Raw genomic sequence first — 23,775 nt, 5'->3', positions numbered from 1 at the left:
TATCACTGGCGCTGCCAAATGAAGCTTAAGTGCACTTCTACAGTATCGTGTTTTATGAATCATATTGATATTTTTTTCAGAACCCACAGTATATGTGAAATCTACACATGAGTTAACAATCGGGATAGATTTTGTCAACAAACCTCATCAGTTCCCTGTATCTCCGATGAAAATGTATCCTTTATTTTCTTGTGCAGTCAGTCGGAAATAACTTTATAGATATAAACTATAAGGTAAAAATAAAGGATTTTTTCTTCACAGTACTATTACAGAGAGTGTGGCGACATGCTGTGTATTCTATTATTTTTCGCTTTTGTAACGAGTATCTCGTTTTTGATAAACATGTGTAAACTGTACCAGAATAGGCGCGTTCCGGTAAAACTGTAAATAGAAGTTATATACCAGGTGTCTCTCTTTGGTATAATAATGATAATTTTTTCGATTATTTCTAATACTCTTCATGCACTTCCACTTCACTGGTTTCAATTATCTGTTCATCGTTTGATTCAATTCTGTCAAACACACAAGCTTTTAATACACAAGTACCTTAAGCTTTCTGGTAATGTATGATGTGAGCATTCCGAATTTCTGTAACCATACTACTTGTGGAGTTTCACCTCAAGTACAAGGAGAATAAAATCGTGTTACGGAAGAGCAAGCGCCTTCTGCTTCATCTACGACACCCGCCGTATAAAATCTTGGTCAATCCAAGTAAGTAATGTCACGTTCTCAGTTGAGAACAAGGTATACAACAACGAGACCAACTTGCAAACTAACGACCATCACGTCCAGTGTCGCATAAAGAAACAGAATATTTCTCAATGAGATCACTATGACGATCGTAAAATTTCTCCATAATATTCATCAAAATGCATCATTTGAAACCCTGTGTTACGAGTTTGTTCGTCAGCTGACAATTTCTAGAACGAAAATCGTGTTAATGGGAACAGGCCCTTGAACATTGAATCAACTGCGACTTGTAAACACCATGGAATACAGAACACTGTATCTACAATTTAAAAAAAGAACGATAAAAAATCCACAAAAAAACCCTCTAAATTTCTAACAGCAAACAATTTTATCTCTCTTGATGACTAACATTTCCTGGTAATTAAACCATGCGTTAAACCAACGTCCATTGCCATATCGTCTTCCTCCATTTTGTTTATTTTACATACTAAACTTCAATTTCCAATCGTTCTCATGATTTACTGACGGATATAGATTGTGCCGTTTTTTATCATTACAATTATTTACAGCTTAACGTATGCCATAGCTAAAATTTGTTATTTCATGCATAACCACATTTTTTCGAGACAAAAATTTGGAATAATTACCGAAATACAGGCCCACAACCTATAGTCAAGAATTAGTTCAGCGTCATTTTGAGGCGGGGTCTTCTTCAGTAATTAGTGGCTACTTCACTGAATGATCATACGAAAGTCCGACGAATATGCCACCCAAAGTAATTTAGGTAAAATGTTTCGCCCAAAACAGAGACGTATAATACATATTCTTATGCGTTTTGTACGTCCCTCCTCATAAAGGAAATCTATATATATTGTTTGTATGATGCAATCCGTGCTTCGTAAAATATTTTCAAACACTGTTTACACCACTATGGTAAGTATTGCCGCAAACACAAATTTAATGTTCATCGGCTCATATTCCCATAGGTAACATATAGACAATGATCGCCCACGGTTGGTTGAGATAGATAGCGCGCGTCAAGCCTGGTAGAAAAGAAATTGTGATCAGTACACAAATAAATTTCTTTTTCCCTACTGTTCCTTTCCAGACATTCTCTCACTTCATAACAAATAATTTAACATGTTTATCGTCTCTTATCATTTTTTTCCAGCCCATTTCATATTTCCCCAAAGTTTGGAGAAAGTTAATATGTTAATATTGTGATGTTCTTCTATTAAATAAATGGTGAAATTTTGATATTGAATAAGTCCGGAACAACTTAACTGTGTTTGTTATTTTTTGTAATAAGATGCAGATAAGACATCAATAAACGGCTGTCTAATTTTTAAATGTATCCCGGTCTGAAAATGTGGTTGAAATAATCGAGAAAAGTGAAGAAAAAAAATCGTTGCGGTTTCTCACGGCGAGTTCAACCGATTGTACAGTGAAATTAATAGACTCAGAGAGGCATACAGACGGTATACAAGGGTTTCCCTGCTTTAATCTTATAATTGTTTATATCCACGATGACACGTGGTGTCAGATACTGGACAGTTGACCAGGTGTGACGTGGTCACGGTCACGCTCACAGGTGAAATAACACGTGCGCCAACTGATCATCTCTCATATCCTTGCCTTCTTAGAAACAGGTACACGAGGAGTCGCTGCAAAAATTTTCTTACCCTGCTTTCGTCTTCTCAGCCAAAATTTATAATTTTAGATGAAAAATGAAAATTGTATAAGAATCACACTTTCGAAAAATAAAATAAAAAACGAAGTTTGATCAAATTTAGCAAAGTCTTATACACAATTATGTATCAGTTAATTATTTAATAATTGTTATTATATATGTAAGTACTATGACACAAATATACCGATTCTGAATTTCTATATATCTATCCCCGACTATGAATTTACAATATATATCATACTACAATTTGTTGATATTTAGTTGTCTCTTTTTGAGAGTGTCATTAGTTACTTGAATGTCGCTATATATAGGTAAAAGTACATCATGCGAAAGTAATTTGTTTACAGCACTGTGCCGTTACCTTTAATTACAAAATCGTGTGTAAGTATTGAACCTCTTTGTATACCTGTGACTTGACCGCTTCATCATGATAGTACATTACATTTTCAACGACTCTGTGTTATCTATTGTAGTTTAAATCACATATTTAAGTTACTTTTCATTCGTATTGTCACTGTAATAGACTGACCGCTGACCTTTACAAATCGCCATAATCGTCCCTCCCCCTTCCTCATTGAAATACTTATTTTTGTTTAATTGACTTAGTGTTCCAGTAAATGCGTTGTACCCCGTCGATAATTCCAAACATTTAACTTAATTTAGAAGAGATGTAAATGTAAAGCAAAACATAACATATGAAATAATATTGTTTATTTAACCTTTAAACATAACTACAAAATCAAACGAGTTTTGAACAGCAGTTAACAAATGAAAGTATATCACAGAGATAAGAAAAAAATATGTTACCATTTGGTGGGGAGGTGAAAGGAACAGCCCATTGTGTGTGTTAAAGATTTCTCTGGTCGCTGTGCCAGAACGTGTATATGTGTAGCGAAGGAGCACAGGCATTAGTGTGTATTCACAATCATGAATTCAGTGGTGTACGGATGGAGAAATTTACCAACATGATTTTATATATTGTGGTTTTATTGACTTTCATATTTAATGGAGAAACATTGGGTTAGTATATTCGTCTGTCAGTAAGCAGCACTGTCTATGTGTACTAGTATGTATGTCAAGACACCAGTACGGCTCCGTACGTCGGCCATAGGCCGAAATTTTGTTATTGAGTTTCGAATGATTTCCATTTGGTTTCTGTACAAGTAGACTGTTAAAAAATAATGAAATATTTTGTCACATGATATTTTGATTAATGTAAGCCCTGACATGTCTTTTGTCAAGTTATTAGTCTAATATGTCGCCGGTGTATTAGGCTAGATCAAACACATGTATTGGAACACTAACGCTTTAAAAGACCGATGTCATTCCTCTCCTGTGTAGTGCCGGTTAACTCCTAACGTTTGCTGCAGATTCGTTTTGAGGTCGGTGTGGAGATTATCATGATCTGTTTCAATTAAAGTAAATGTTCTGGTACTTTTGCAGCCTCAGAATGTTGCAGTAATGCGACCGATGAAGCGTGCAGGGATGCCTGTGCTACGGTAGGTGGACATGGTTTATAATCACTTGTCTGTAAACCAGTATCAATATTTTTTTTATTAAAATATGTTATGATAAAAAAGATAAAATTTAGTAAAGTACAGGGTCACTTGAATGGAGGGATATTAAACATTAACAGTGTCTAGATAGTGAATATTAATTTGTTGATTTTAAGTCAATTAATATACCAGGTAAGACAATGTTCTGTGATACAAGGTTTATCATTCTGATTGATGGACAGGAATTTCTCCATGTATGACATGCTTTTAACACTTAATGGGAAACAATCACAAATTAGTGATTATGATTAAGCAGAGTTGATTCAGCAAATTTATACATTATACAGTATATTATGCCTGCTCCTCCACCACCCCTGTTTCCCTGTATTTCTTGGTGACTCCTGATTCTGCCCACATAGAACATCAGTAAAGCTTGCTTTTTCAATATATTTTTAATTTTGAAAATTAAAATTGAACGGATATTACTCTACCAGAAAGAACAATGACATTTAATCCTGTATAATGTTTTTGCCTGCAAACCACTGTCATTTATATTATCTATGAACGCCATATCAAGACATTTCATTGAATATTATTTACATTCAGGGATGTACACTTTTCTCTTGGTTGAAATACATAATATAAGTTTATTGTTGATGGCACAATCCTTTGGCCCCATATACCACACTTTTCTCCGTGGCTACAATTATGACATCATGATGATCACATGAGTTATAAATGTTGTTAATTAACCGACATCTTCTGTCTGACAGGTTAATGTAATGGAAATGCCATGTTAATGTCACATTGAGATATTAAGCTAGGAAGGAAAGGAATATGAAGTCACTTAAAGTAACCATTCATATACAAAGTTTACTGGTTTTTAAGAAATCCTTGATAATTATATTTTGGAATGTTTTTGATTTTGTAAACAATACTGATAATTCTCTATTAAATTCATGTCATATATGAAAAACATGTTCAATGTCATGGTTTGAAGACTGACAAATAAAAATCAGTAAGGTTTAAAATACCAATGAAACATTTTTGCCAGGTTTGTGTAGAGTGTAGAATTTTTACATGAATGCAATTCTATTTTTTTTAATATTAGGTCAAATATTTAGAGAGCAACCATGAGCATCACTATGCATATAATATACAGGTACAAGTGTAGAGAAAAAATGCTAGTTTTCCAATGAGATGGATATGGGATTGATCTCAGATAAAAACCAGATATAATAGTGTCCACCTTCTTGACATTCTCTTGCTCCTCCAGTGTTGACCTGCAGATAGTAAAATTGCCACTACCCTAGTACAGTTAGTTCTCCTGAAATCACTACAGATACAGTTCCAGGATTATTATAGATCTGCCAGATTTGGGGCCGATTCACAATGCAAAATAGTATCTTTTTTCCCCAATTTAGACCCCAAGTTTTCCCAATTCTAAGGAAAACGCCACTATTTTTCACAATTCTAAGGGTCGCGGGCCCCAGTCCCAAAATGGGGTGTGAGAGGCCCTGTAGATATTGGACTTGATATATGGTAGATTTAGTTTACACCTGCAGTTGTCACAGAATAATGACTTTCAACATCTTCATTCTTGTGGCATCTTTTCCCTGTGTGTTCTTTGTGAAAGAACCTGGTTATAAAAATGGTTCACATATAACACGTAAAAATGTCAGATTATTTAACTATACAGAATTAGTTGTTTAAAGTTTCTTCACAGACACAGATTTGAGATTAAGATAATGAAGTTTCTCTAACTTTTATTTTTGTCGGACCTGGTTGATTGGTCTGGTATATGAATTAACAGATCTGTTTTCTGACATTGCATAAACTTTATGTTTACATGGGCTTATGACCAGGCTCCAGCTACACACATGATACATTAAATCATTGCCATTGATACTGACTGAATAATACCTGTATGAATGTGTTCCCTAAAATGGACACCTTTTAACGATTATTGTGTACCTTAAACATTTCAGTCATGAACCTGCATATTTTGTGACAAGATCTCCACTTCCAAGTTTCACTAGGTTTACATGCCAAATGATTACTGACATTAGAATGCACAGAATGCTTTATTTTACCAGAAATTCTAAAGCTAGAAAGTTGGATTATTGTTAAATTTTGTTGCTTAAAAATTATGTCATGTTTTCAGCTTCATGTGTTGTATTGTATGAAGCGAATATTCCTTCTGAATCTACCTTAACATGGAAATTGGAAATGAACAGTTACTTCTATAAGGAAATGACAAATTTTTTCAAGACACTTGTTAAATCATGACTGAAGTTGAATTGTGTGGAACAAAAATATCATAGTAACAAAAGAAAAATGGAATGGCACAGGAACAATAGAAAGACAAGGAACATCACAGGGACAATAGAAGGAGGGAACATTACAGGGACAGAAGTAGGGAACATCACAGGAAAAATAAAAAGGGGGAACATTACAGGGACAATAGAAAGAAAAGGAACATGACAGGGACAATAGAAGGAGGGAACATTACAGGGACAGACAAACATCACAGGGAAAATAAAAGGAACATCACAGGGACAATAGAAAGAAAAGGAACATGACAGGGACAATAGAAGGAGGGAACATAGAAGGAGGGAACATTACAGGGACAATAGAAAGAAAAGGAACATCACAGGGACAATAGAAGGAGGGAACATTACAGGGACAATAGAAAGAAAAGGAACATCACAGGTACAATAGAAGGAGGGAACATTACAAGGACAGAACTAGGGAACATCACAGGGAAAATAAAAAGGGGGAACATTACAGGGACAATAGAAAGAAAAGGAACATGACAGGGACAATAGAAGGAGGGAACATTACAGGGACAGAAGTAGGGAACATCACAGGGAAAATAAAAAGGGGGAACATTACAGGCACAATAGAAAGAAAAGGAACATGACAGGGACAATAGATGGAGGGAACATTACAGGGACAGAAGTAGGGAACATCACAGGGAAAATAAAAAGGGGGAACATTACAGGCACAATAGAAAGAAAAGGAACATGACAGGGACAATAGATGGAGGGAACATTACAGGGACAATAGAAATGGGGAACATTACAGGGAAAATAGAAAGAGGGAACATTACAGGGACAATAGAAAGAAAAGGAACATGACAGGGACAATAGAAGGAGGGAACATTACAGGGACAATAGAAAGAAAAGGAACATCACAGGGACAATAGAAGGAGGGAACATTACAGGGACAGTAGAAAGAGGGAACATGACAGGGACAATAGAAAGAGGGAACATTACAGGGACAATAGAAAGAGGGAACATTACAGGAACAATAGCAAGAGGGAACATTACAGGGACAGTAGAAGGAGTGAACATTACAGGGACAGAAGGAGGGAACATCACAGGGACAGAAGGAACAATAGGGACAATAAAAAGGGGGAACATTACAGGGACAATAGAAAGATGGAACATTACAGGGATAGAAGGAGGGAACATCACAGGGACAGAAGGAACAATAGGGACAATAAAAAGGGGGAACATTACAGGGACAATAGAAAGATGGAACATTACAGGGACAATAGAAAGATGGAACATTACAGGAACAATAGAAAGATGGAAAATTACAGGGACAATAGAAAGATGGAACATTACAGGAACAATAGAAAGATGGAACATTACAGGGACAATAGAAGGAGGGAACATCACAGGGACAGAAGGAACAATAGGGACAATAAAAAGGGGGAACATTACAGGGACAATAGAAAGATGGAACATTACAGGGATAGAAGGAGGGAACATCACAGGGCAAATAAAGAAAAGAAATGTCGCAAGAATGAATTAAAGAAGGAACATCACATGAACAGAAGAAGGAAGGAATGTCAGAGAGACAACAGAACACTACTAAGGAACGGTGGATGAATGTCCCTTTGTATAATTAATAACAAAAACAGCTATATACTACCTTGTCACTCCTAGGAATGATTTAATTAGATATGCACATATTTTCTGAGTAGAGACTTGGTCATTAAATTCTGTTTCCTTGCTGTAAGTGTCATGACTAGATATATATATATAACTGGGATGAATTTAAGATTGAATATCATAAATCATTAATGTATGTCTTCAGTATGATTCAAGTATATATACCTGTACAGATCCCTAAACCAGGGCATAAAGTTGGCACTTAGCACTGAATTAATTTTCATTAATTTAATAAGTTGTTTTTGATGACTGTATATACACATGCACTTGAGTACCATGAACTTTCGCATTCATTGTTACATACGTTTAATGGTACTGAATGTAATTCATTATTTTCTTACTGCATAAATGACTGAAACAATTACTCTTACATAAGACAAAGTATGATACTAACAGAGGAAAAATTAAAATTATGTTATGAATATCTAAATATTTAAACGGATATCATAAATATGTGTGAATTCTGAAAAAAATGTTTTTGATTTAATATTTATATATATATATATATTTCCAGTCTACTTTAATTAGCATATGTAAACCAGTTGAAGCATTTATTTTAATTTTAGAAATTGAAGTCCTATACTATTCAATAAACAGAGTTTCAATTTCAATGTATTATATACAGGTCTTCCTAATATACATGTATTTATTTAAAACAATATACATTTCATAAATCTTGTATAAGAAATGAATTAGAAGATTATGTTCGTCACTTAACTTTGATGCTATTACAAACAAACCTGAGAATTGGATTTGATAAGGGTGATAGAAAATTTGAATTGGTAACTTTTGTATACTGTATCTCATTCCTCCTTTCTGTTTGTTGGTGTCACCATGGAAGTGATGGAAACCTTCAGCCAATCACAGCTCTGGTCTGCTAGGTCAAATAGCATGTGTGATAATAACAAAAAAATATGTAATAAGTCTTATTACAGTGATAATAAGTTAGTCATGTGATAGCTAGTTCATATGATTACATGCTGGGTGTTGTCAATGAAGCAGAAGTCGCTTACTCTTCCTGATCACCTGGTCTTATTCTCCTGGTACGTTTTTAGGAGTCTCCGTGTAAATCATTCTTTTGTCCATATTTTGCTATAGTTTTATGGAATTATAATAAATGTCATTATACATTTTATAGAGCCAAGTCAATGTTACCATTATAAAGTTAAAATAATGCATTTCCTATAAATGGACATAGAGGTTGTTATTTTGTTTGTAAATTGAAATCCTTTTTGTTAAAATTGTTTTGAGGTTTTAGTTTGTACAGGATACAAAAATGAATAAAACAAGCATATAAGCTGTTCAAATTTGGAAAATATGGATAGGAAGTCCATATGCTGCCTAGTTATTAACATAGCAGACAGATGGCTTGGATGGGAAGTTTATAATCTTTATCTAGGACAAGCAGTATTGATAGAATGGAAGCATAGAGGATATTTATATAGAGAATGTATATATATTAAACAGGGGTACAATTTTGACATGGAATTCAGATCTGAAATCGTTGCATCAACATACATTACTGTTTAGTATGTATTGTGTTAATTATTTGATATTTGAACTTGGTAACACAACAGACGGAGGAAGACAATTGTTGACTTATGCCCTATTCAGGCCTCAAACTCAAAATATCTACAGCACCAAATCACTTAGCCAAGTAATTCAACAACTGCCCAACCAACTACACCACCCTGACATCCTAGTTGGTCAGTTGCGTTAACCATGTTCACTTGTATATATATCCTACGTGTATAAGCATGGCACCAAGCTAGATGGAAGAAATCCATTAGTGAAAAAAAAATGCTGCATGTAAATTTACTTAAATATTAGTTGTAGAATTCAAGCAATTCATGGGTAAAACTTAAATTACAAGCTGTGCATTGTAATATCCATTAAATATTTACTCAAGTTTTTGGCAGACTTTAAAGCTTCTACATTTGATGATTATTTTTGTACAAATTGCTTTTGAAACCATTTGAAATTGCATTTTTGAAATTTTTCTGTGATTTGTTCTCTGTATATATTTGTTGGTGGTGTAAATGTAAATATATTTAAATATATTTACACAAATTTTTGCACTTTAGTCAAATTTTAAATTCCCAAAATATCTTTTTCATAGATTATGCTGTTGCTGAATTTTCTTTATACTAATTATCACCAGTAATTGTTGAATGTAGATGTACAGTGTGCTCATATATACATACAGCATAAACGTATTTTTGTACATTAAGGTAATTATGTATTTATCATAAAACATTTCAGAGATAATTTTTTGTAAGAAATCAATTATCTATTTCAATTATATTTAACATACATATATACCATGCTATTACAGATATGTATACCTCCATTTAATTTAATACCAAAATAGATTTTCCCTTTTTATAGTTTATGACAATACATCACGGAGATAACACATACGTAGAGGTAGCTAAAAGCTGTCTAATGGAGTAAGTGTTGTTGTCGTTACTCCTGTTTCATGATGCACATAGAGAGATGATAAAACAATTTTCGGCTTGGTAGATTTTCAGTAGCCCCATTTAATATAGGACAACCCACTAACACTTATTTTATGTAGGCATTTTTTGCCCAGGTAATATTTTAGTTCTCTTCGCTGGTGTGCAAAAAAGTTACCCCGATCCCAAGTCAACCATACGAGTCTGAGGTTTACAAAAGTAGGGGCCTATAAACAGAGTTTTATGAACCAGAAACACAAAGTGTAGGGTTTTATGAGATGAGTGTAGTTGCTTATGATAATAAATGGATACAGTGACAGGTATTTTGTATTTAACATTACAGAATTTTCTTTCTTCATCTTTTTGCTTGTTTGCAGTTGACATGTACTTTTATCTTTCAAATTAACATGCTAAAATCATTATATTTGAATCCTATTAGATACAACACACTTTATTTTATGGTACCTGTTAATAAAATTGGTCTTGATACAGCAGATAAAATTCATGTGAACAGATTTTGCGGTTTTTCGAATGTTTCATTAACAAAGGTAAAATGATTTGTTACGCTCTTATTTAGGTTTTTTTATAGATATATTTAAAAAAAAAAGACTGAATTGTATATAGCAATAAAACACAAATGACCTCTGGTGTTAATAGAAGGTAAACAACAATAAAATGATTTCACGAATGGAAGTTGTACATGTTCGTAATATTAATAGGTTATAACAATGACGGAAACACACAGCATTTTGTTTTAATTACATCATAGGTAAAAGTATTGTCTAGATTACAACAAGTTCGTACAATAATTAATGTGTCTCACCATAAGATAGATTAAATGGCTTACATAATATTACATAATATGTAAGTCATAAAACTATTAACTTGTATGGTTTGTTCCCTCTGATATACACTGTTAATATGCTTATATCTTATTTGTAAATGTGACTGTCTTAATTATAATATGTATATCATTTCGGGGAAATACACATACAAAGATATTTATAGGATCTTAATATAGAACCTATAAACAATGGAATTGTGAGTCATAGATGTCACAGGTCAAATACAACATAGAAATACAAATTTATATAAGCCTACAGTATGAACCACTTACAGAAGATTTGTTGAAATTTTCTCTACATCTGTGATTAGGCATTACCAGACAGTGTGTCATTTTCAGGGCTTTTTGCCAATTTAAAAATCACAAGTGCAGCAAAACTGTAGTGGGTCAGTTACCAATAATTTAACCTCTAATAACTTAGGGGAATGTGGCAAGTAGACTTGAGGTTCTGGGTTGAAATCCTTTCACATTTTATGGAACTTGTCTTATTCTCAATTAGATCTGTGGTGTAGCTGACGGAGGCTTTCACTGGCATGAGAGTTACTTCAGATTTCTTGGCCAGTCGAGACTGTCTCATTTACTGTATCTACCCTTCAATAAGCTGTCTCCCATTTTCAAAAATTTAGTATTGAAAGTTTAGTATTAAAATCTGGTGAAGGTTTTTTTGTGAAATGCTGGTAGCTTAATATATGAAAATTGATCATTGTGCAGAAATGAAGAAGAGGGCATATTTGTGTCAGGGGCTTCTTTGTGGATAAATATGGTATATAGTGTATATGACTTGTGATTTCAATGTTATTTCCGATTAAGTCTATTGCATGATTATGAACTTTATGCTTGCTAATTCCATTGATTTTCTGCTACTTCCTGATCTTATAATTGCTTCAACAAGACCAAAGAAAAATGCATTAGATTTCTTTATCTTATATATTTGTAATAACATTGCTGCTTTTGACAAGACATTGTATATTATTAACAGTTTAGTTTATAAAAAATAAATTTGAAAATTTTCAAGTGCTTAATTTACGGTAGTTAGTTTTTTATAACACGGAGGTTAAGGTGTTTCAGCATTCTTGAAAAAATTGTGTGAAAATCATCTAAGCATATCTGACGTGATCACTGGTCTGTGTTCCGGTTCATTGGCTTGCACTTGATGTCTAATTAGTGTCACTATGACAACAACCCTGTATTATAAAGACAGAAGGGGTGCTCACTGGGATGAACTCTGTAAGTGATGGATCACAGATTGTTGTTATGGAAAGGGCAAAGGTCTAAAGGAAGAGCATAGGTCTATAGGAAGGGCGTATGGCACCAACAGCCAGAGGAGATATTGCTCATAATAGTTGATAGTGGGGAGGAGGACGGGAAGGAGAGAGATAGGATATTTACAATGAGTAGCGTGTTATTTATTTGAAGTTCAAGGGAAAATTATAAAATTTTATGTCAGTAATAACAGATATCAGATGTTTTCCATGTGCCAATTATTCTTTGTAATGAACTTGATTCCAATGACACCCTTATTATTCACAGAGTACTTTTCTGGTGATCGTCTTGTACTGTCAGCCGATAAGATATTGAATCGGTTGGTTTGTTATGAATTTTGAATAGAATTATTAACTGAATGATAACGTGGTAAATTTCATTGCTGTAATAAAATGTAATAAAGGTATACCTCACCATTGCCATATACATTTGTGGGTCCTAAATGCTGTAAATGATGTTCCTTTTTGCCAGTAATGTAAAGAAATATATGTTCGGAACTATGATTTGATTCTGTGGAGTGTCTTGTAGAAATGTGAGGTTTTAGATTTTTTTGTTTTGTATTCATTTTGTATACTTCTTAGTGATTCTTCAAATGTCCAAAGTGTTATTACCAAATCCTGAAGTTAAAACCAGACAAGGAAAACATTGAAACATTATAAAAGATATACATTTTAAAGGGATATTACTCTCATTTCCTGTATAAGACATGGAGATAGCATACTTCCTTAAGTCTTTTTAGTCACTTTTCTTGAGGAATAGTGGTATGGTTGCACACTTAAGTGGGTTATATCATTGTAATTAACAAGTGATAAAAACTGTTATATGCCAGACATTTGTTTTGCAAGCTTGTTTAGAGAACAGTACCACACACAAGCTATTACATGGTTCATCAGCTGAACCAGTAATTCATTCAGTCGTTCTGGTGCCAACATTTTAATGTTGTGATGTAATTTAACCTTTTCTGTGAGTTAAAGCAATTCTGTATGCAGATGTGGACATTCTAGTGCATGCAAATACATATTTGAATGAGCTCTTTGGTTATAAAATTTGATCAATAAATTGTTGTGAAGAAAAACGACTTTCTTTTAAGATATAAATCAATAATTTTTCAGAGTTTTCAGTTTAAACAATAAATTCCATCAATCAACTGAATCACTTTTTACCAATGTTTGTGGTTATTGTTTGCCACATATGGATATATACTAGAAAATATTTTTGTACAATATCAGTTAGACTAGTGTGGTTAGTCTGCATTAGAAATAGCATGAAAGGACTAATATAATGTGGAATGGTAAATATCACATTTCAGTAAGATAACACTTTCAAGGAAATGGTAACATCAAGTTAGTGTCATTATATATATATATATATAATCACTACTATTACTATCATAATATATTTTTCTATAGAAATTTGAAAGAACATTCTGACAGGATTTATATTCAAGACTAAGAATCACACATTATTTAACATGAAAGAGTCCAACATTATGACAACTTTTTTCATGAAGTTATTAACACAATCATTTGTAAAAAAAAAATCTGGATTTAGGATAAACAAGCCAAAACAATCAATTGTGAAAAAATCCTGATTTCCGGCAAGCAAACCAGCACAGTTTATTAAATTTACAAAAACACAGCACTCCTATGCAATTTTTTTTGAATTAATGGTAAGCATATCAATCAGGACTTATTATGGGTAATGGGAAATACGTGCAAAGCATGACTGTTAATTAGGCACCAAGGGAGCAAACTAAGCGTGTACGTGTAGGCCGACTATAAATGGTTGCCATTTGGCTGTCATCAATGACTAAAGGTGATGAAAAAAAGTACACACAGTAATGGTGTTCCATTTAATTGACATAAAAGATATGCATTTTGCCAAGCTGTAAGATAAGTCAACTTTTAATTGGCATTTTTCATGCAGTTCAATGGTGATCATGTGCCACCACCATTAGGTAACATGGCTAGGAAATATTTGGAGATAGTTAAATGTGTAGAATACAGCCACAGTCTCCGTTGACATTGACAGATCTTTGTTGATCAGTGGTGCTGCTTTCTTGTATAATCATGAGATACAAATCTCAACCAATGGAAGTGAAACGTCATTACCCAGATAGCATCATTAGCAGCGCTTCCTCCAGTGGGTTCGAAAAACATAAAACCACGTCTTGTTTTTATGGCGATCAACTTTTGATAAGAATTTAATTAAACTCTCGTTATGTGGTTTTACTAGATAAAGGATGTTTAAATTTCTGACTAAATGCAGAACTAAATAATTGTTATATATTAAAAAAGAAATCTTCATTTATTTTTATAATTTCTATTTGTAAACATGGAGATTGTAATCGGAGATGATATACTGTGGAATTGTTAGTTTTGATCGTTTCTAAAATTTGTGGTGATATGAATGTGTGGTCTAAAATAGAAAAACTCATTTTAACAAAAAAATATTATGATTTTAAAATATATCACTGAATCTATGCAGTATTCTTGTTGATCAAGAATGACAAATATAATTATAGCAGAGGTCAACAGAAGGTTCGTTGTAAAGCAATAGTTGTTCATCAAAGGGGATAAAATAGATATCATAATCATTTTCTTATCCAAACTGAACCTCTTACAAATTGAGATGTGAGTCATAGAGAGATAGTATATATCCTTAATATGACAGTTTAAAAGGTAGCATACAACCTAATATGATTAAAAGAAAGGCAACAGGCATCCTTAATATGACATATGAAAAGGTAGCATACATCCTTAATATGACAGGTAAAAAGGTAGCATAGTAGAATACATCCTTTATATGACAAGTAAAAAGGTAGCATACAACCTTAATATGATTGAAAGGAAGCTATATGGCATCCTTAATATGACAGATTAAGATTTTATCTCATTGTGATAGATAAAAATGTACTATGCATCCTTAATAAGCAAGGTATGAAACCTATTTTATGGTTGCAGTGATTTTCCAGTGATAACTATCACATATATGCATGGGCAGAGCAAGGATGCAGTGCATATAGTTTACAGCTATATAACCATGAGGATAATGTGTACAGAGGACCTTTCCTGTTTCCATAAATAGAGACAAGCTAATCATTATAGCAAATATTAATACACTACAGATTCATATGTTATATAAGCAAAGGGCAAACTTAATGAGGGCAAAATATGGATTTTACCATTTAGAGACAACACATATTTATATGTTATTGGGCGAAAAAAGTATGTTTGTAGTATAATGATGCAAATTCTTCAATAACAAAGTTATGTCATATAATGCACAACCGTTTTATTTAGCTGAGTGGATATTTTTGCCTTTTAATGTCATTACGGGAGTGGCTGATTTAGTGATGTCACAGTTTTGTCATTTAAGGGAAAGAACTGAAACATGCAATTTGATTCTGTGTCAATTGAAACTCACAAGTTTGATATTCACTTTGTAATCTTGTGGTAAAAATTAGGCATTCGGAGAAAAGAACTGCTAAATGGCTGAAAAAAATAGACTTCAGTTAAATACTTAGGTACATTAATAAGCCTCAGCACAAGAAGTGGAACGGACCACAACTCCATTCACAAATGTTGGTTATAGCACTACCTTAAACATAAAAGTAGACAGCGTAAACTTGCATTAAGATTTAATTATATTTATAAATGGCGATAATGTTTCTAGTCCGGTACATAATTTATATGGATAGTTTTCTGCATGGATATTTTTATTGTGGTTAGTTCTAGTGTTCTTGGAGGAGACTGATCATGACTTCTATTGATTCGAGCTAGTCTGTATTTCGGTTGCAGTCAAGCCTGCATATAATTCTAATGTTTCCTTGAGTAGAGATTGATTTTTTTTTATACAGTCCTAATAGTGAACACGCCTGTATCCCATCTATCCATGGTAATTAGCCTTTTTTGTATTAACAAAATTTACTGTATTGACTATAACAGAACATTAGCAAAACTTACCATATTTTTACCTTTAATAACCCTGGTATATTTCTTTCTTTCGTTCTCTTTCTTTCTTTCTTTCTTTCACAAAATTGCTTTCTTTCTTTCTTTCTTTCTTTCTTTCTTTCTTTCACAAAATTGCTGTAGGCTTCACATGGTGTCATTCACTGTTTGATTGTGTTTAGTTTTAATTAGTTGATAAGGTAAAGTTTGGTTGGCTTCATGAAGGAAATACTTTTCTGACAAATACTGTGATCGATCTGTTCTTTCTTAATATCAGAAAAGATAAAAGATTTGCTTTATGAAATATCAAATACGGGATGAATGAATCATTTGTAATTGTCAGATACATTTATGAATTTAGATATTGATTCCAATATCAAACGCTGAGCCTTTATGAATTATATTATGGTTTCGGTTATTTTTGTATGTTTACGATACAATATCATGTTACGAAAATAAAATTATAAAATAGATGAGGAATTTTAATCATCAAATCTTTGAATATTGATTTATGTTAAACGTGATGTTTGAGATAAGTGTTTATTTTAGGATCAATATTTGCTCTGATCAGATTGCAGTTTTTGAGATCAAGAGATATAAATTTAGTGCACATTCTAAATTCTATCCGAAATTCATAAATCTGTAGCATTGAATATGTAGAGATTTGTTAGCGTGCTAAATCTGAAAATCCAATATGCACATAATTTGTACGCTGTGATATTTAATCTTTAGGGTAGCCAAGGGCTGTAGATTCCAATTAAGGGAAGTTTGTGAACTAATAAGGGCAGCAAAGCCAGGCAGATATTGCCGTGCCATATCCTTTCACAATGGAGCCTGATCAATATGGAATTTACAGAATCGCAGATGTCCGTATATTTTTATAAAACTTGGTAAAATATGACAACAGTACATGAAAATAGAATCTTGGTAAAGAATCACCTTTTTGATCAAGACATTATTTGACATTCAAGAAAAGAATGATTTACAATGGAGAATTCGCAATGGCTTCGGAAAATATGGCTCTTATATTCTATGTGAAAGTGATGAAATTTGGATAGAAATATACTTCTGCTTCTAATTCTATATATACCACACAAAATTGTTGTAAGGGACCATTTTTCCTTACTTAAAAAAAACTCTGTTTTTATTCATTGTTCAGTATTTATAGAAATCTTTGTGATTGCAAACTTGCCAGCAGAACACTGACATTTGTTAGTGAGACAATGCCAAGAAATATGAAGAGTCATCGAGACCTGTAACAAACCCAACCAACAACAAATTTAATTTACTGGGCTCATGTATAGTTGCAGTTTTTACTTCCATAAATATATACAAGTACAAGTGTTAATTAAACTTTTGCCTGATAAATTTTTATAAGAATAATACTGCAAAATCATGTATTTTCAAGGTGCTTGATTTTTGTGGTTTTTCAAAAAATGCTTATTTTGTGGATACTCGATTTTTTGGATAGATATAGCGCAGTAAATGTTATACTTAATTAAGCTGTTTGTGGACATAAAAAAATATTGAATCGGTGGACTAAGAGTACGGATGCATTCAATGAAAATAAAGTTTGGAAGAAAATGTATGATTTTATAGTATAATAATGTAGTATAATATAAACTAGTTAAATCTTATTGTTTCTTAATGATTATGTATATCTAAAAATGTCGAATTATTTTACGTTTTGAAAGAAAATGAAAACAAAAACTTTAATTGTTTATGGCTTGATATGATGAGAGGGTTTTTAAACTATGTGTATCCAGGTTTTGTGTCGCCATGATGTTGTTCATCAGCTCCTGCATGTAACCTATTAATAGTGGTTTCTTGACGTGCAGACATGGCAGACACACCCATGAAATACAGCATAAACCCATTTGATGGGTCGATATGAGACAGATAGGTCAGTTTAATACAAAATACATACAGTTAATAATATTTCATCCCTTTCTTTCTCCATGTTGACAAATGTATCTTTGAGATATAAGCTAATATTATTAATAATTACACAGCCTGTTAAGATAATGTCCTGTGATGTTGTAAAAGATTTGTAGCGTATGTATGACTTAAAATATGGGTGTATTTGGTTTAATTTTCACATTCAGAGCATTGAGAAAACCTCACACTTAATTTGACTTTGTTAAACCCAGGTCTGAAAGGAAACAAGGAAAAAAATAGCAACATGTGATTTAGAATCATATTCCAAACTCAAATTCAATAAAACTAGGGCAAAATATGAACTAAAGAAAGATTTACACGGAAATTCCTGAAATAGTACATGGAGATGAGACCAAGTGTTCCGGAATAATAAGCATCTTCTGCTTCATTGAAGACACAGCCACCATGTAAATCTTGGTCAATTCAAGTAAGTAATGTCATGTTCTCAAATGAGAACAATGGAACCAAAAGGCAAACTGATGGGCATACCAGAGTTCATCTTGAACCCAAGATACATTAGCTGGTTTTTACAAAGCAAATTCGAAATGTGTTGCAGCTAAACTACCGAGTATTCCAGTTCAGGGTTCAAACATTGTTTGTTCTCAAGCAAAAAAACAACTGAGTATTTCAAACCGGGGTCAGAACAGTGTCCATTCCCAAGCTTAAAAACAATTGCATTATCTAGACCAGTGTCGAAACATTGTTCATTCCGAATCTTTGAAACATCAGATTTTTCCAGATCAGAGCTGAAACAGATGATGTTATCAAGAAATGCTTAAAACGCAGGAGCTGCTAAGGATTAGTGATATGCAGACACACTTGCATCCAACTAATCATAAAATGGCTGCTGAGATGCTTATTTATGTTAGAAAGTCTCACAAATAGGTTATTTTCTTATCATAATTGTAAAGATTTGTGCACATTGTGTCTTTTATAAAAAGTATGCACCAATCAACCCTACTACCTGCCAGGAGGGAAGTCCTCGAAATTGTGTTTTTCGCTATTAATGGTTTTTGTCCCTGTTGTAAATGTTATTTCATTGTGGCAGTTATACTTTGGTTTACTGACATTAATGCTCAAAACATGTAGAGGTAATAATAAAGGATAAAATTTGATGAATGAATATACATTATCAGAATTAAAATCCAATCAATCTCCAGTTTAATGTTTATACCAAGTCTTTGAATTTTTGCATTTTTGTGTTTAAACCTGCTTGAGGATTGTACAAAAGACATGTATGTGAAAAGCCCCTTATTTTAGCTCTTAAGATTTATATTATATCCGATGTATACCTGTCATCATGTATTGTATGGAATAAGAATTGATTTATAATTTACATTTAAAAATGTACATTTTTGTACATTCTGACTCGTGCGTACATTTTTGTACATTCTGACTCCTGCGAATTGTAATACCCCATCATTATTTTAGTATAAACCTTTTTCTTCCATAAGCGTTCCTTATCTGTGACATGTTGTAATCTGTGGTCAAAATCAGTCTGTTATTGCTTTGAAGGACATTGAAGAGTTGAAGTAAGATTGTGAAAACATTATTAAACCGATATTATTAATTTTTTTCCTTCATGTAGTAGTGTGTGTATAAATACGACATCATAAAACACAACAGCAGTTAAGATAGAAAACAATACCAGTCTGTGTATGCTTGTGGGGTCTTACACAGTTTGAATCAACAGCAGAGAGATGACATCAGTGATAGAGAGACTTGCTTGACAGCTAGTCACAGCCTCCATAACAGGGAAAGCACTGATCAATACCATACACTGTAATGATTTGGTAGGGAAGTAGTTGGCTGTAGCGCAATATACGGCCTTTGTAACCCATGGCTTTAGCACTAGCTCCAACACATGGGACAAGCAGAATTCTATATTTCATTCAGTCCCATCAGATCGAACACTAGGAGTTGAAATTGGCCTTCACATACAATACATCTGATTTTCATGGGGGAAGAAAGGTGCATTTATGAACCAGTAATTGCTAGTGGTGATGTATTAGGGGGCTTTACGCGTTTACACAGAACTGAATGATCACGAACAAAAACATAGCCATATGTACACAGTTTGAATCAGCACTCTGATAAATAACATTTTAATTCATATTTTGATTGGTACTAGAAAAAATTAATTGAAAAGGCAAAACTATATTGAGATTTATTATAATCCTTTTTGGTCCTATGTAAGCTTGTGTTGACTTTTGTATTGATGGATTTTTGTTGAAAGCAGTGCTGAATTATTGATAATTTTTTTTTTTATTAACTGTGTGCATATACGCGTGTTAAAATAGAAATTAAATGGAACTATTGCGACTGAGGAAAATGTAATGGAATGCTATCCATTTCTTTTTAGGAGTGATGACAGGTTGCATTTTGTATGTTAAATGGGCATCATATTTATTATATTTAACAACAAAAGCATTGAAGCCTATCTCCAACATACTTATCTTTCAGACATTTGGGATTAACTTGGTGTTAAATGAAGATTTTGCAGTAATTGAAAATCTAATTGATTAGTTTTTTATCAAAGATTGTTTAAAAATTTCGTTTTAAAATTTCAATTTAGGAATGAAATGATGGTTGTGAATATTGGAGTTTTGGTCCTGGGATGGGACCTCAGGCTTACTAGTCTCACGCTCAACTGAACAAGCAAAAGAGAAGATATCTTGAGCCAAGCCATTTCTTGTGGCAAGTATTTACCACAGTTGTATATGTAAGGATGCATTCTGCGGCATAAATAAACACCACCAAATATAGTGAAAGCTCTGTAGTCATCATCTAGTGCTTAATTCTTGTGTTACATCTCTATTAAATCATTGTCCTCCCTTAACAAGGAGATATTAGGGATTCTAAATGAAGAAAGGTTTTTTTTTAGCAATTGGACGTTGGTGTACAGAAGGAATCCTAAAGTTTTGTTGAATTTGTAGTTTCTAAAAATGATTTTTACTGAAGGAACAGTTGTTGTTTTAAGACTCTGAAAGTGGATACCATATATATATAGAAGTCAAACATACGATACCATGGATTACCTTTAGTTGTATTTCCCTGAACTGGCAGTAAAATTGGTCTAGCTTTTTGAAATGAAGTGCTAATTATGATAGGAACTTTTTTACGTGGATGTGTTTTTCGTTCATTCTGCTAGTGATAAAGGTGATTTCTATTTATGGCATGTTCATTTCTGAAGTATAATGTTGTCAACACTGATATATTTAAAATCTGGAGGTGTTCCGAATGGGTACATATTTCCTCCGCCACATGTGGTCCTCATCATGTGACTTCAGAGCTCCGAGGTTCATTAACCTATTCCAGTATGAGATGATCTGTTTATCTTTGCAATTTAAGTGATAAGACAAGTACAGGTTATGAAAAGCTGTTATCAGTATTGCTGGGAAACAGAAAATATTTGGTTTGTACGACTTGAAATGCTGCTTGTTTTTTAACATAGTTTCGCTATCACCTAATGTGTTCCTGCCAAGCCCATGTAGACTTTGTATCAGAAGACATGTAACTTTGTTATATCTCCCTAACGAATCAAATTATGTTATTTTATCTTTCAGGTGTAAGGTTATTTTTTAATCCAAAACATTTATTGATATTGTTTGTAAAAATCAGCAACTGGTTTTTCTCCAGCAAACGATATAGTGATATTGCTGTAGAATTGTGATGTCACAGTAAATGATATGATATCAGCTCTCCAGTTTGCTATCAAAGCGTTGTGTTATCACAGTGTGCTATACAGGGAAACCAGAAATCTTTAGATAAAAAAGAACAGATTGTTTCAATTGATAAAGATATCAGATGACTGTGTCATAGCATTGCTTCAAATATATCTTCATTTTTGTTATTTTTGTTTAAAATGCCACATGGTAAGGCAGGTGACCTCAATATCTGAAGTGAAAGGCGAGTGGATTAATTACCATTAGTGCTTCCCAACCAATCACTGTAACGATATAGTAACTTTACGCCCAGAGTTGTCAATTGATATAAACAAATACTTCACTAGTTATAGGGGTATAGTTACAATATGCCCATTTGTTTGACCCAGAAAAGGACTTTGTAAGGATTCTTTTCAATCATGACAATTTTTCTGAATATAAACAATAACAATGGTTCAAGAGGGTCAAGTGATAGCGTTCTAGTGGTTGTTATAGAAACATTTAGGGACATGATTATGAATACACCGTATGCTCATATCAAGTTTGTAATTTGTGGACGCATAGATTTATAAATAAAGAGTGTCAAGCAATGAAAGTAAACCTCCATGATATCACAGTTAGATAATACTTTGGCAGTTGTGTTATCCTTTTTAACTTAAGTATACTGTTTTATTGTGTGATAATATGGTGTCGATGTATGCTGTAATGTGAGATAATATGTTGTAGATGTATGCTGTAATGTGAGATAATATGGTGTAGATGTATGCTGTATTGTGAGATAATATGGTGTAGATGTATGCTGTATTGTGAGATAATATGGTGTAGATGTATACTGTATTGTGAGATAATATGGTGTTGATGTATACTGTATTGTGAGATAATATGGTGTAAATGTATGCTGTATTGTGAGATAATATGGTGTAGATGTATACTGTATTATTGTGAGATAATATGGTGTAGATGTATACTGTATTGTGAGATAATATGGTGTAGATGTATACTGTATTGTGAGATAATATGGTGTAGATGTATACTGTATTGTGAGATAATATGGTGTAGATGTATGCTGTATTGTGAGATAATATGGTGTAGATGTATACTGTATTGTGAGATAATATGGTGTAGATGTATACTGTATTATTGTGAGATAATATGGTGTAGATGTATACTGTATTGTGAGATAATATGGTGTAGATGTATGCTGTATTGTGAGATAATATGGTGTAGATGTATGCTGTATTGTGAGATAATATGGTGTAGATGTATACTGTATTGTGAGATAATATGGTGTAGATGTATGCTGTATTGTGAGGTAATATGGTGTAGATGTATGCTGTATTGTGAGATAATATGGTGTAGATATATACTGTATTGTGAGATAATATGCTGTAGATGTATACTGTATTGTGAGATAATATGGTGTAGATGTATGCTGTATTGTGAGATAATATGGTGTAGATGTATGCTGTATTGTGAGATAATATGGAATAAGATGTACGGTTTATGAATAAAATCTGTAGTTTGTCAAATGTTATTTCATATTTAACTGTTTTTGATTATCTCTGAATTGAGTTTTAACATCACATTGAAAACTGAATTGTGTGTTGTAGATGTATTAAAGTTGACGGAGAAATAATTAATGTTCACACTATACATCATGTGACTTTTTTGATGACATTTGACCTCATGGCATCATGACAGATGGTGCATGGAATTCTGATGTTGAGAATTCATTACTGGGAATTGCCTCAAAATTTTTACGGATGGTTTTCAACATCTACTGTTAGACAATGTGTTTTCCATTGCATTAATAGTCATTAC

General features: G+C 32.9%; 1 protein-coding gene across 1 annotated transcript in view; it reads left to right on the top strand.

Moving 5' to 3' along the window:
• Positions 1–3,264: 3,264 nt before the first annotated feature.
• The window catches only part of LOC132565209 (reversion-inducing cysteine-rich protein with Kazal motifs-like), an 80,135-nt gene continuing 59,624 nt past the window's right edge, over positions 3,265–23,775 (top strand). The window contains exons 1-2 of the mRNA XM_060229843.1: positions 3,265–3,400; positions 3,824–3,879. Coding sequence (XP_060085826.1) covers positions 3,265–3,400; positions 3,824–3,879 — 192 coding nt within the window. The remainder of the gene's footprint in view (positions 3,401–3,823; positions 3,880–23,775) is intronic.

Source organism: Ylistrum balloti, unplaced genomic scaffold (genome assembly GCF_031769215.1).
Source record: "Ylistrum balloti isolate Yb309-2 unplaced genomic scaffold, AGI_CSIRO_Ybal_v1 Utg369702, whole genome shotgun sequence".
Lineage (NCBI taxonomy): Eukaryota > Metazoa > Mollusca > Bivalvia > Pectinida > Pectinidae > Ylistrum > Ylistrum balloti.
This window is presented reverse-complemented; position numbering and strand designations above follow the sequence as displayed.